This window comes from Prionailurus bengalensis, chromosome B4 (genome assembly GCF_016509475.1).
Source record: "Prionailurus bengalensis isolate Pbe53 chromosome B4, Fcat_Pben_1.1_paternal_pri, whole genome shotgun sequence".
In the NCBI taxonomy this organism is placed as follows: domain Eukaryota; kingdom Metazoa; phylum Chordata; class Mammalia; order Carnivora; family Felidae; genus Prionailurus; species Prionailurus bengalensis.
The window spans coordinates 83,793,132-83,806,289 of NC_057358.1; the positions used below are offsets into that span (position 1 = coordinate 83,793,132).

At 51.8% G+C, this 13,158-nt stretch overlaps 1 protein-coding gene across 2 annotated transcripts; it reads right to left on the reverse strand.

Annotated features, from left to right (window-relative positions):
* Positions 1 to 15: 15 nt before the first annotated feature.
* On the reverse strand, positions 16 to 7,633 carry B4GALNT1 (beta-1,4-N-acetyl-galactosaminyltransferase 1). 2 transcript variants are annotated; one of them, XM_043564604.1, is made up of 12 exons: positions 7,520 to 7,633; positions 7,206 to 7,431; positions 6,386 to 6,604; positions 5,677 to 5,841; positions 5,449 to 5,555; positions 4,942 to 4,982; positions 3,956 to 4,136; positions 2,761 to 2,859; positions 2,435 to 2,625; positions 1,822 to 1,962; positions 1,322 to 1,562; positions 16 to 736 (listed from the first exon to the last, which is right to left on the reverse strand). In XM_043564604.1, exons 3-12 carry the CDS (start codon positions 6,601 to 6,603, stop codon positions 519 to 521), a joined length of 1,602 nt encoding a protein of 533 aa, XP_043420539.1. In that variant the 5' UTR covers position 6,604; positions 7,206 to 7,431; positions 7,520 to 7,633; the 3' UTR covers positions 16 to 518. The 2 variants fall into 2 exon arrangements, with proteins under 2 accessions (XP_043420539.1, XP_043420538.1); XM_043564603.1 differs by having other exon boundaries at positions 2,752 to 2,859.
* Between the last annotated feature and the right edge of the window lie 5,525 nt (positions 7,634 to 13,158).

Sequence of the window (13,158 nt, forward strand, 5' to 3'; positions counted from 1 at the left end):
AGACACAACTAAAAATGGCTTTCACTTGTGTGTTCACCAGGCCCCGCCCCAGCTCCGGAGTCACTGGTTCTCTCCACAGGGGTGGGGCTGGAACCGGTGCACAGAGTCCTGTATCCAGAGATGGGGGAGGGGGCACAGCCCTGGGAATACACGTTGGGGGCTTCCCCATCCCCTCAGTCCCAAGGAGATGAGAGTATTTCCATTTTAGGTTCTTAGAGTCCCCATGGGCTTTTTGGCACTTGGAAAGTGACCCCCCCCCCACTTCCTGCCCCATGAGAAGAGGGTTGGGGGGAGGACTTGGCACTGGCCATGGGTCGAGTTATGGCTCCATCGCATCGCTGGGCACTCGAAGAAAGGAGGAGTGTCACCAGGACAAGCCCCTATTTGGGATCGGATTCTGAAGGGGATCAGGGACAGTCAGTGGAGTAGTCACTGGGTGGTGGGTGGGGTTTGCTAGAAATTCCTGGCAGGGACAAGGACGCAGGCCCAGCCTGAGAGTTGGAAGGCCCGAGTGGCCATCATTCTGCGGTCATGCACTGCAGGCGGTGTTTGAAGAAGAGTAGGCGGTGTTTGGCCACCTGACTTTCATCCAGCGATCCGGGGTAGCGGTACCGGGCATAAGTCTCTGCCCCCACATCCCTTGAGGTCCAAGGCAGTTTCAACTTAGATGCATGATCCACAACGACGTCTGAGCAGGAGCCCACCCGCAGGGAACCAAGCCCGTCCAGGAAGAATTCTGGCAGTGGAGGGAAGGGGAGTACACAGTGAAGCGTCTGAAGGGAGCGGAGGGCCGAGCCTTAAAGGGAGAACTGAGAGTTGGGGTACACAGGCTGCACCTGTAAAGACTCCTTTTGTGAGGGCCTTGGGCTAGTCAATTCATTTGGGTCCTAGTTTTACTCTTATGTAAAATGAAGTCAACATCCTTACTTTGTGTTTTGAGAGCATACCCCCGTCCTCCCCAACACACACCTAAATAAATGTTCAATAAATGCTGACCAGGCCGCTCCAGGAGTGTGGTCTGAACCAGGGGAAGCGGCTGGGACTGGACTCAAGGTCTGACAGTGGCGGGGGAAGTTAAAGGCCGGCCCACCCAGTAGCTGTACTGGGCTTGGAGGTTTAAAGGGTGTGCGGGCCAGGAGGGAGGGAGCCCTGTCTCTTGCCCGGGGCGCAAGGCTTGGTAAATTTTCGCAGAACTCTCCAGGGGCCCCAGGTGCCAGCTGTGGGCTCCACTGGGGTGGGCGTAGGAGTGCCCGCTGCCTTTGGAGCCTCTCCCAGAGCCCCGCGGGGGTCTCTGCCCGGGTCGGGAGGGGACGCCACTCACCCAGATGCGCCACGCGGCTGAGCCGCGGGTCGAAGCCGACCTCGCGCACCTTGTCGGTGCGCGCCAGGAAGAAGTTGACCACGCCGTCGGTGACCACGCAGCCCGGAAAGCCGACGAGCTCGTGGTGGAAGCCGCGCCTTTGCCGGAGGCAGTTCCCGCGGCCTGGCGCGCCGGGCTCCACGCTCAGCAGCTGCCGGTAGGTCGTGGCGAAGCCGGAGATCTCGCGCACCGCGCCCCCGACCTGCGGGGAGTGGGAGGTTGGCTCCAGGCGGGACGGGGACTGCCGGCAGTTAGATCCGCGCTGCCCCTCCCTCGGGCGGTTCCCCGGCCGCGTCCTCTCCCGCTCCACCCACGCAGGACCCAGATTGCCCCCCAGGCTCCCTTCGTCGTCCTCTGTCCGTCCCAGGGCCGGCCGCTCTCGGCCGGGTCTCCCCCGCCGCTGCTTTAGCTTGCTGGAGTCCCTCCTTCTCCCACCCCACGTTCCGCGGGCCCTCCCTTACCAGGTCCAGCGACGTCCGCTCCAGCACGTCCACAAGCCTCTCCAGCCGCGTCCTCGCCGTGAAGACAAAGTCGTCGTCCACCCACAAGACGTACTTGGTGGTTACTTGGGATACGGCCAGGTTCCGGCCTGCGAACCAGCCCTGGGGGCAGGGTACATACAGTTAGTGAGGCTATAGAGATAGGACACAACCCCTCTGCCACATTTCCTCCTCTCTCCCGACACATCTCTAAACTTTCCGGGACCTACGAGTGGCTCAGAGCTAGGCAAGAAATGCAGTTTCCCAACTGCCAGGGGTAATAAGTCCGTGTTTTGGGGGAGGGTGTTAGAACGCATTTAATTTATGCGTGCATTCATTCATTCATTCATCCATCATCCATTTATTGAGCGCTCCCTAGGTGCTAAGCACATTCTAAGGATGCAGCGCGAATAAGATAGGCGCGATTCCTCTTCCCACGGAGCTTATTATGTTCCAGGAATCGCCGTGATTCACAGGCACCAGTAATTCTGAGGCAGGTAGTCCTGGAATCACTACTCCGGTGACTTCAGACCCACCGCGCGCCTCTGTCTCTCGGCGCCCTCTGGCGCGCGGTTCAGCCTTGCTGACTGCGCACCTTGCCAAAAGGCATGAGATAGTGCTCGATGTGGGGACCACTAATGCTCTCTGGCTTGTCGCTGTCGTCGGCGATGACCACGGTGACCGTTGGGTAGAAGCGGCGGATGCTGGTGATGAGCGCCCGAAGCCGATTGTAACGAAGGAAGGTCTTAGTGGCGATGGTGACCAGGGCGCTGATATTGTACTGGGCTGGGAGTGAGGGACAGGGTTAGGTGCAGAGAAGGAGAGTGGAAGTGAGGAGCTGGAAAACATCTCCCGCGTCCTCCCTCTCCCAGCTTCTCCCCACCAGGCCTGGATTTAGGTCCTTGAACGCACCAGCCTCACCTCCCTGGGGTAGAGACCCAGGTGGGTACAGCCGAGGGTTGGGTGGGTGTCTTATGCGGATGGTAAAGGCGGCCTCATGTCCCTCCGTGGAGAACCGGACTGGGAAGAAAGGACATCAGACGTGGTCCTTAAAGTTGGGACAACATTCCCTTTTCAGCAAATCACTATTTAAGTGCCTACTTTGTGTACCACTTTCCTGAGCCCTGGTGGACAAGAATGCAAGGTGTTTACCTCCATGGCACTAACACTCTAATGGGTGGGAGAAAGAAAATTAAAGATTTTAATTAAAAATTAAAGATTAATTAAAAGCTAACCTTTATTGAGCATTTACTATGTGCAGGTACTTTTTAAGTTTACCTTAAATATATGAACCCACTTAACCTTGACAAGCCCCATAAGGTAGATTCCTGCTACAGAAAAAGGCATAGAGAAATTAAGCAACTGGTCTACATTTACACAACTCTTAAGCAACAAAGCTGAGATAGGAACCTAGTCATTCTGGTTCTAGGCTAAGTAAATAAAATTCAGATACTGGCAAGCATTGAATGGAAAATAAAGCAAGTAATGTGATAGTGAAGAGGAGACATTTGAGCTGAGATCCAAGTGACAAGAAGGAGCCAGCCATGCAAAAATCTGGGGGAAGAGCATTCTAGGCAGAGGGAACAGCAAATGCAAAGGCCCCAAAGAGGGAGCAGATTTGGTGTAGCAAGTCTTGGAGAGAAGGAGGCGGGCTGTGTTGTGCCTCTTTTGCTGGAGGAGACACGGGAGCTCTTGGACATGAAGTCCCTTGCCCTCCAGTAAGTGGTGGTTTGGGAATAGAGCTTGAGCCTTCTGGCTCCTGGGGCAAATCACTTCCTGGGGCCCCCATGGTTGGCCTGAAGAGGGGACACACCCGAGGCGCTCGGGTTTCCCTTTGGCCTGCTCTGGCCCCAGATGAACAAAGGCCTCTTCTCTCCCTCTCTGGCCCTGCTGGCCTAGCTGAAATGCCCATTGTGTGACTGGGCAGCTCTGGCCATTGCCCGAGTGTCTCCCACACCCTCTGCCATTTGCCTGATTCAGCCTTTCTGGGCTCTCTGTTGACCCAGCTTGCCCCTGCCTCCGCCCAGACCTCACACCTGTGTCTGCTGTGTTTGCCTGGTAACTTCTGGGCTCTCTGTTGACCCAGCTTGCCCCTGCCTCCGCCCAGACCTCACACCTGTGTCTGCTGTGTTTGCCTGGTAACTTCGGCTGCTATAAGTAACCAGTTGTAGCTGCCGGTTGAGTTGGTCCAGCCCTGGGCTGGTGAGGGTGAGATCAGGCTGCCCCTCTCCAGTGAGAGTCACTCCCGTCACTTCCCCGGCCACGTCCCAGGTGCCCAAAGAGGCAGTCAGGTTCACCTGGGAGAGGGGGTTGGAGAGGACAGGGTTAGGCCTCAGACCTGCCTCTTGCCTCCCTGGTTCCTCCATCTTTCTGTTGGCAGCCCTGTCTCCCTCCAGCATCCCATTTCCCGCCCCCTCCCCCGCCCCAAGTTTATTTATTTTGAGAGAGAGAGAGAGAGAGAGGCAGAGAGAGAGGCAGAGAGAGATTCCCAAGCAGGCTCCGTGCTGTCAGTACAGAGTTCCACACAGGGCTCTCAATTCCAGCAACTGTGAGGTCATGGCCTGAGCTGACACTAAGTGCCGGTTGCCAGGCACCTGGGTAGCTTGTTGGTTGGGTGTCGGACTTCAGCTCGGGTCACGATCTCATGGTTCGTGAGTTCGAGCACCATGTTGGGCTCTGTGCTGATAGCCTAGAACCTGGAACCTGCTTCTGATTCTGTCTCCCTCTCTCTCTGCCCCTCCCTGCTCTCACTCTGCCTCTCTCTCAAAAAAATAAATAAATATTAAAAAAAAAAGAAAGAGTCGGTTGCAGGGTGCCTGGGTGGCTTAGTTGGTTGGGCGCCTGACTTTGGCTCAGGTCATGATCTCATGGTTCGTGACTTCGAGCCCTGCATCGGGCTCTGTGCTGATAGCTTAGAACCTGGAACCTATTTTGGACTCTGTGTCTCCCTCTCTCTCTGCCCCTCCCCTGTTCAAGCTCTGTCTCAGTCTCTCTCAAAAATAAATAAACATTAAAAAAAAAAGTCAGTTGCTTAACCTACTAAGCCACCCAGGCGCCCCTCCCTCCATCCTTAGTGCCCGCCTGGCCTCCCCAGCCTCTTACCTGGTAAAGCTCCTGACCAGAAGCTGCCTGCAGGCTCAGCCCTGGGAGGAAGGAGAGGGAATCAGAATCCCAGACAGCCTTGAATTCTTCCTCACTTTCTCTTCTCTCTTTCACCACACACAGCACAGACCTTCTCACCCATCCCTCTTTGTTGAGGCCACAGCAGGGCACATTTTGGGACTCAGCCTAGGGTAACTGAGTTTTCACTCCTTTCCATCAAAGTGATAGCTCTTTATGGCCCGCCCCACCTATCCACCTAATCTTTGGTCGGCAAAGAATAGATTCTTTGTCCCAAACCTCTCCAGTTACAGTCAGCTGCAGTTCCTGACGACCCTACAGCTCCTTTGGTCCTCACCTCCTGCCTCAGGAACCCCCTTCTGCTCTCAAATCCTGCCTTCATCAGAAGCTCCCCCCGCCTCTTGTTCCAATCTTCCTTAGCTCTTCCTCACCCAGCCTTGAGCTCCACCACCCCCACAGTGGCTTAAGTCACCCCCCAGACCCCCCCACCTGGCACCAAGATGCTCCGGAGGGGCTGGACCTCCACACCCTGCAGGGGGTATTGAAGAGGGGAGTTGGCAGGGGCTATGAGCAGCTGGTCAGCAGCAGACTGGCTCCTGGCAGTGGAGGACAGAGAAGGAATCAAGGGCAGAGGGGCTCTCCTTCCTGTCACACCCTCCCTCCAAGCCTCGCAAGGCTCACCCTCCGCAGAGACATGCCCTCTTTTTCAGCTGGTACCTTGAAAGGAAGGCCTGGAACTCCTGCTCCCTGGAGGCAGAGGCAGCCCTCAGCTCTTCAGGGTCAAAGGCCTTCGTGAGGTCAATGGCTCGGAGCTGCCTTTGGAAGGGGAAATGAAAGCTCCCTCCACTGGCCTCACAACTACAGTTGTTCCCAGACAGCCGCCTGGAGGGGGGACGAAGGGTCATCAGAGCCCCGCCATACAGCTCCATACATCCCGCTAAATATTAACATGGCGCCCCACACCTTGGCCCTTCGACCTTGCCCATCCAACATCTGTCGCCTTAAACACTGCTCTTCAAACAGCCCCCAGGAGAGGAGACCCACAATGGGACGACCCATCCCCTAAATCTGGGTTTTACAGAGGTGTAGAAGAGGGCCAGTTGCTAGGATTTCAGAGTTGCCTCCCCACCATTCAGGACCCCACCTGGACTCTCCTTTCTGGTGTCCTGGAACCATCAGGACATCAGAAAGTCAGGCCCTCCCCTGCCTGCACACCCTCCCCTCCCCATCACCATGACATGGTTCAGGAAGGAGAGATTTTGTTTCCCCAGCCCAAGATTCACAAGCAGCCCCCCCCACCCCCCTCCCTCAACCAGTCAGGAGAACTGAGGCATCAGAGCTCAGCAGTGCAGGAAACAAAAGCTCCCCAGACCCCCCCCTCCCCCCCAGTGAGCGCCGCCCTGCCGCCACCACTCCTGGCACTCACCCCACCACTTGCTCCTTTATCCTGACCGGGATGTGTGCATAGCGGGGCTCAGGCGAGAGGTCTGGCAGCTCTGGTCTGGAGGGGCCCTGCAGGGGCGTCCACAGCGCAAGAGGTGCCCGGAGGCCCGGAGCGTCCCGGGTGCTCACGTACAGGAGCCCCAGAGAGGCGCAGGCGAGCAGCAGGACCAGCACGCAGAGGGCCCGGCGGCCCAGCCGCATCCTGGTGGGCGGGAGGGGTGGGAGGGTGAGAAAGGTGCGGAGGGGAGGCGCGGGCTGGGACCCCGGAGCCCCGCGGTTCTGGAGGCTCCGGTCAGCTCCCCGGGAAGCTCTCCACATCTCGGCGCGCTAGGATTTGCACAGCGAATCGTTGCCCCCGGCCCTCCTCCCTTCGCTCCCAGGGCCTCGGGTCTCCCGGCCTCCTTTCTTCTCGCCCTCTCCCGCATCTCGGTTTCCTCTCACGCCCGAGGCCTGGCATCTTGATGCAAGAGACCTTTGCATGCGGCGGTTTCCTCGCGGCCGCTTATAAGTAGGAGTGCACTGCTTTCTTCGAGCAGCGGACGTCCCCTGGCCCGCCGCCCCCTGGCCCGCGCGTCCCCCACCCCTCGGTCCGAGCATCACCTGGCCCCCAGTGGGCTGCACAGGGCGGCTCCACACCTTGCTTGTCATGAAAAATGCAGAATCACGCCCGCGCCGTTGGATGCCCCCGGCGGAGGTGACCGCGCGAGTGGCCCCGGGGAGCTCGTGCGGGGGAACGGGGGGGACCGGGGAGCGCGCCGCCTCCCGCCTCCAGCTCGGGCCCCTCATCCCGCCCGAGCACTGACCTGTCTAACGCTCTAAGGCCGCCGCAAGATTTCGGTCCGGGCTGCGCCAGGCTCTCAGCCCCGGCCTGGGGGTCTTCATGGGGCCGGAGGAGGCCTGATCCGGGAACCCGGCGTGAGCCTGGGTCGGGGGGATCCTCCTGCCTCTCGGGCTCGCCCAACCCCTCCCGCCTTCGGAAGCTCAGGGCTTTGTAGACCTCGGCGCTGGGTGGGTGGTTCTGGGCGTTTCCTGTGGGGGTGGAGAGCAGAGTTAAGAAACCGCGGCGCCCCAGCTCCGGAAACAAAGCTGGGGTTCCCCGGCACCCTGACCCCCTTGCCGGGCGGGGAAGTCTCAGGCCGCCGCAAGGTTGGCCAGATCGCGGCGCGGAGCGGCTCGGCTCCCGGCTCGTTGCGGCGGAGGCTCCGGCTGCGCGCGGTGAAAGCGAGCGCCCGGGCGCCCTCTGGTGGGCGCAGAGGACATTGCGGGGGCGCCGCGAGAAGGTCCTCCCGACCCTCCCAGCCCTCCGGTGGCAAGCCTGGCGTCTCAACAGCTTGCCCCAGTCCCATTCTGTTCCTTATACCCACGGAGCCTCGGTCTCATCCAGACTGTAGGCTACGATACTGGCTATGGGAGGAGATGGAACCGGCGCCCTACAGTCCCATTTCAAAGGAAGGTTTGGGTAGTGAGGGTGAGATAAAGGAAACCAGACTAGACCCCAGACAAAGAAGATTTTGCCTGGTTGACAAAGACAGGTTCACACCCTCCCTCCCATCCTCGCCTCCCCCGTCCCAAATCCTCTAACACTCAAGAAGTAACTCAGTGCCTTTTCCCCTTGAATGCTTCTTGTTGCAGACGTGCAGAGGGAAGTGGTTAGGTTGCCTGTAGTTTTTTTTTTTTTTTTTTTAGATGAAATTTATTGTCAAATTGGCTTCCGTACAACACCCAGTGCTCATCCCAACAGGTGCCCTCTTCAATGCCCATCACCCACTTTCTCCTCCCCCCGCCCCCATCAACCCTCAGTTTGTTCTCAGTATTTAAGAGTCTCTTATGGTTTGCCTCCTTCCCTCTCTGTAACTTTTCCCCCTCCTTCCCCACCCCCCCCGGTCTTCTGTTAAGTTTTTTAGGATCCACATATGAGTGAAAACATATCTGTCTTTCTCTGACTGACTTATTTCACTTAGCATAATACCTTCCAGTTCTATTTACGTTGCTCCAAATGACAGGATTTCATTCTTTCTCATTGCCAAGTAGTATTCCATTGTATATGTAAACCACATCTTCTTTATCCGTTTGTCAGTTGATGGACATTTAGGCTCTTTCCATAATTTGGCTATTGTTGAAAGTGCTGCTATAAACATTGGGGTACAAGTGCCCCTGTGCATCAGCACTCCTGTATCCCTTGGGTAAATTCCTAGCAGTGCTATTGCTGGGTCATAGGGTAGATCTATTTTTAATTTTTTGAGGAACCTCCACACTTTTCCAGAGTGGCTGCACCAGTTTGCATTCCCACCAACAGTGCAAGAGGGTTCCCGTTTCTCCACATCCTCTCCAGCACCTATAGTCTCCTGATTTGTTCATTTTAGCCACTCTGACAGGTGTGAGGTGGTATCTCAGTGTGGTTTTAATTTTTTTTTAATTAAAACAATTTTTTTTGAGAGAGAAACAGAGTTCGAGTGGGGGAGGGACAGAGATAAAGGGAGACACAGAATCTGAAGCAGGCTTCAGGCTCTGAGTTGTTATCACAGAGCCCCGCACCGGGCTGGAATTCACCAACCTCCAGATCATGACCTGAGCCAAGTCAGATGCTGGAACTCACCAACCTGGAGATCATGACCTGAGTGGAAGTCAGATGCTTAACAGACTGAGCCACCCAGTCACCCCAAGGTTGGCTGTAATTCTATATGCAAGCATTAGACCCATAGACTCCCTTCTCTACTTCCGGATTCATGACCCTACCTATGGTTCCATGGTTCTAATAAAAGATGTGTCAAGGTCAAGTAGGAACAAAAAAAGATACAATGAATATGGAGCATAATGAAAATGTCAGTGGGAAGGGAGGATAGATTGTTGAATGAATTGTATTCAAAGAAATGACTAATCAGATGGGGGGAGTGGGATTCTCACCCTCTTTATACCAAAATAAATTCCAGATCTATCAAATATTTTAATATTAAAAATGAAACCAGAAAAGTAGTAAAGGAAATCATAGAGTTTTTGTGTTTTGTTTTTTTACAAACTTAGAGTCCAGGAAGAGATCTCTAAGCAAGATATAAAAGGAATAGTAATAAACTTGCATATATAAAAACCTCGAGTGCAGGAATTCTTATAAACAAACTTAAGAGATAAGTGACAAACTGAAAAAAACCTTTCCAACACGTGAGACAGATAAAAGACTATTTTCCTCAAGAGCTCTAAAACATCAGTAAGAAAAAATGATCAACTACTCCCAAATGGGCAAAAATTATGATTAGGCAATTGACAGAAAAAGTGATAATGGCTTTTAAATATTTGAAAGTATACTGGACCTTATTCATAATAAATTAAATGCAAATTAGAACAACAGTGAAATTGTTAAAATTATTGCAATATTACTGACTGTATTCCCTGTGTTGGACTTTTTATCCCCATGAGTTATTTCTTTTATGACTGGAAGTGTATACCTCTTAGTCCTTTTCACCTATTTCACCTATCCCCCAACCCATGAAATGTTTTTTGATTACCAAGTTAGTGAAAGTCAAGGAGTTTGCTAACCCACTGTATGGTCAAGTATGTGGAGAAACAGCCTCTGCCATGCACTGTTGTGAGTGTAAATTCAGAAACCTGAACATGTGGGCATGGCTTTGGGACTGGGTCTTGGCAAAAGTAGGAGGGAATTTGAGGAGCCTCAGTGAAGACCAAAGGCTATTAAAGAGCTTGTTAGAAGCCAGATGACCTTTAAGGATGTCGCAGTTGTAGGGAAGTAGGGAAAGAAAGAAACTGAAAGAAAGGAGGTCTTGCTATGTTTGGCAATGCTGTCACCTACGGGTGGGTGGAAGACAGAGACTTCACCAAATGAATTGAGGCTCTCACTGAGAAGATTCCTAAGCAGAGTGTTGAAGGTGTCATCTTCTTGTTGCTTACAGTAAAAATAAACAGAAAGGGATAAGCTAAAGGAAAGCACATTGGGGCCCCTGGGTGGCTCAGTCGGTTGAGCCTCTGACTTCTGCTCAGGTCATGATCTCAAGGTTCGTGGGTTCGAGGCCTCGTGTCGGGCTCTGTGCTCACAGCTCAGAACCTGGGTCTTGCTTCAGATTCTGTGTCTCCCTTTCTCTCTGCCCCTCTCCTGCTCACACTCTGTCTCTCTCTCTCAAAAATAAATAAACATTAAAAAAAAAAAAAAAGGAAGCCACATTAAACAAAAAGGAGCTGGGCCTTGCTGGGTTGGAAGATTCCTAGCGTCTCCAAGGACTGATGATGGCACAATTTAAAAAACTCAAGAAAACAGGACCCGAAAATGCTGCAAATACAAATCCATTGTTAAGAAAGACCTAAGGCGGTGCCTCGGGAAATGGTTTAGTCTAGCAAGAGGACTTCTAAGAAGATGTTGTCTGTCAGCAGTCTATGCAGAAGCCCAAGGTGGATAAAGGCTTATATCAATAATATTTGTGGATATGACTTTCATTTAATGAATGAGTTAGCCTCAGTAAGATTCAGAGGAGACCCATAAATATTTTAAAGAGATGTGTTTGCAGAATTTTATTGGGGATACGCTTATTCTCTTATCATTCTGATAGAATACATGTTTGCTGTTTCAAAGCCCCAAGTTTGTGATAATGTGTTACATAGCAATAGAAAACGAATGCCGAAGATTATATAACACTGAGAATAAATGGTCTACAACTATACACAATAACTCATAATGTTGAAAGAAAAAGCCAAACACAGGTTACATTCTGTATGATACTATTTATTAAAGTAGAATACAGGCAAAACTAATGTATGATATTTGTAGTAAGTATCATAATCGTCTCTGAAAGCAGGGGTGGGGTAGGGAATACTATCTAGAAGGGGCTAAAGGAAGTCGGGTCCTAGTAGTAAAGTTAGGTTTCTACATCTGAGTGCTGATTATGCGTGTGCATGCGTGTGTGTGTGTGTGTAGAGAGAGAGAGAGAATGATAAAACAAATGTGAGAATACTGTGGTGAAGCAGGATAAAAGATATGTGAGAACACGCTGTATGTATTCTCTCAAGTCTTAAAGTTTGAAATTATTTCAAAGTAAACATTTAAAAAAGAAAAAGTCTTGCTTTTCCACTACTTTAGTTGAAAATGAACACCTATTTAGTAATTGAGTTATGGTCTGAGAAATTGTTTCAGTACATTACTGTCACATTTATAAAAATTGACAATTAAAAATTAAGATTTTTTTAATGTTTTATTTATTTTTGAGACAGAGACAGAGACAGAGTGCAAGCAGGAGATGGGCAGAGAGAGAGGGAGACACAGAATCTGAAGCAGGCTTCAAGCTCTGAGCTGACAGCATAGAGCCTGACACAGGGCTCGAACCTACAAACTGTGAGATCATGACCTGAGCTGAAGTCAGATGCTTAACCGACAGACAGTTAAAAATTTTTAATAATGACATTATAATATGAATTTAGAATTTCTGTTTTTATTAAAGATTTTATCACTACACCCAACATATCACTACACCCAGGCTCGAACTCACAACCCTGAGATCCAGACTCTACTAAGATAGCCATGTGCCCCAATAATTAAGATTTTCTTTTTTTTTTAGTTTTTATTTATTTATTTAATTCTGAGAGAGAGAGAGAGAGCATGAGCAGGGGAGGGGCAGAGAGACAGGGAGAGAGAATCCCAAGTAGGCTTTGCACTGTCAATGTAGAGCCTGATGTGGGGCTCGAACTCATGAACCGTGAGAACATGACCAGATCAGAAACCAAGAGCCAGATGCTTAACAGACTGAGCCACCCAGGCGCCCCAAGAATTTCTAATAGAACTTCATACTGGTTTTGTATCTCAGTATTTCCATTTTCAATGTTGATATTTAGCCTCAGCTGAATACTGATTTTATCCCTCTTTCTCTCTTCATGCGTGCACACACACACACACACACACACTTTTTGTTGAACCATTTGAGTTAGCTGTAGACGTTTTGACTTTCTACTCCTAAATACTTAAGTATCTATCTCCTAAAACAAAGAGTAGTCTTCTAAATAAATGATATGAGTATCAAACACAAGATATTTATCATTGATACAAACCATTTCTAATATACAGCCCATATCAACATTTCTCTAGTTGTCTCAATGATGTCCTTTATGACTTTTAAAAGAATTCCAATCAGGTTGAGATCCAACATAGAAGAGAAGTAGGGAGACCCGTAGTTCCCTCGTCCCTCAAACACAGCAGTGTTGAGGCCAAAGGACTTTGAATTCCAAGAGTCTGGGCCTCAGAGTGACAAAGATGTCTCCAGGGACCCCCCGGGGACAACCTGGAGGGCCATAGGTGGGTGATTGTGAACTGGGAGAGATAAAACAGGCCATGTAGGCACGGAAGGGAGGGATCCCCTTATGTGGAGAGACAAAGGGAAGAGAAAAAGAGGCTGGGGAAACATGGGACTATATCTGGACAAAAGAAAAACCACGGACTGGGACAGAGAAAGATCCAATCTCTAACTGTGGGGCTTTCTCCAGACTGGGGCTGGCTGCCTAGTTCATGCACCTGGGGAGGAGGGGACCCAGTCCTGTGCTCAGTAACTAGTTCAGAGGTGCAGTCCGCCCTGGGAGAAAGCCATCCCTTCTCTCAAGTGCTATGGGAAGAAGGTATATAACCGTTCAAACAACAAAGACTGCCTGTGCCTGCCAGACAGAGACCATATATCAGCGGGGTGGAGGGTCACTCCCCTCAGTACCCGGTAGCACGGAGCAGGACCCTTCAAGACGTCGGGGTTTAAATCCCAGCCAAGTGCCAGGGAG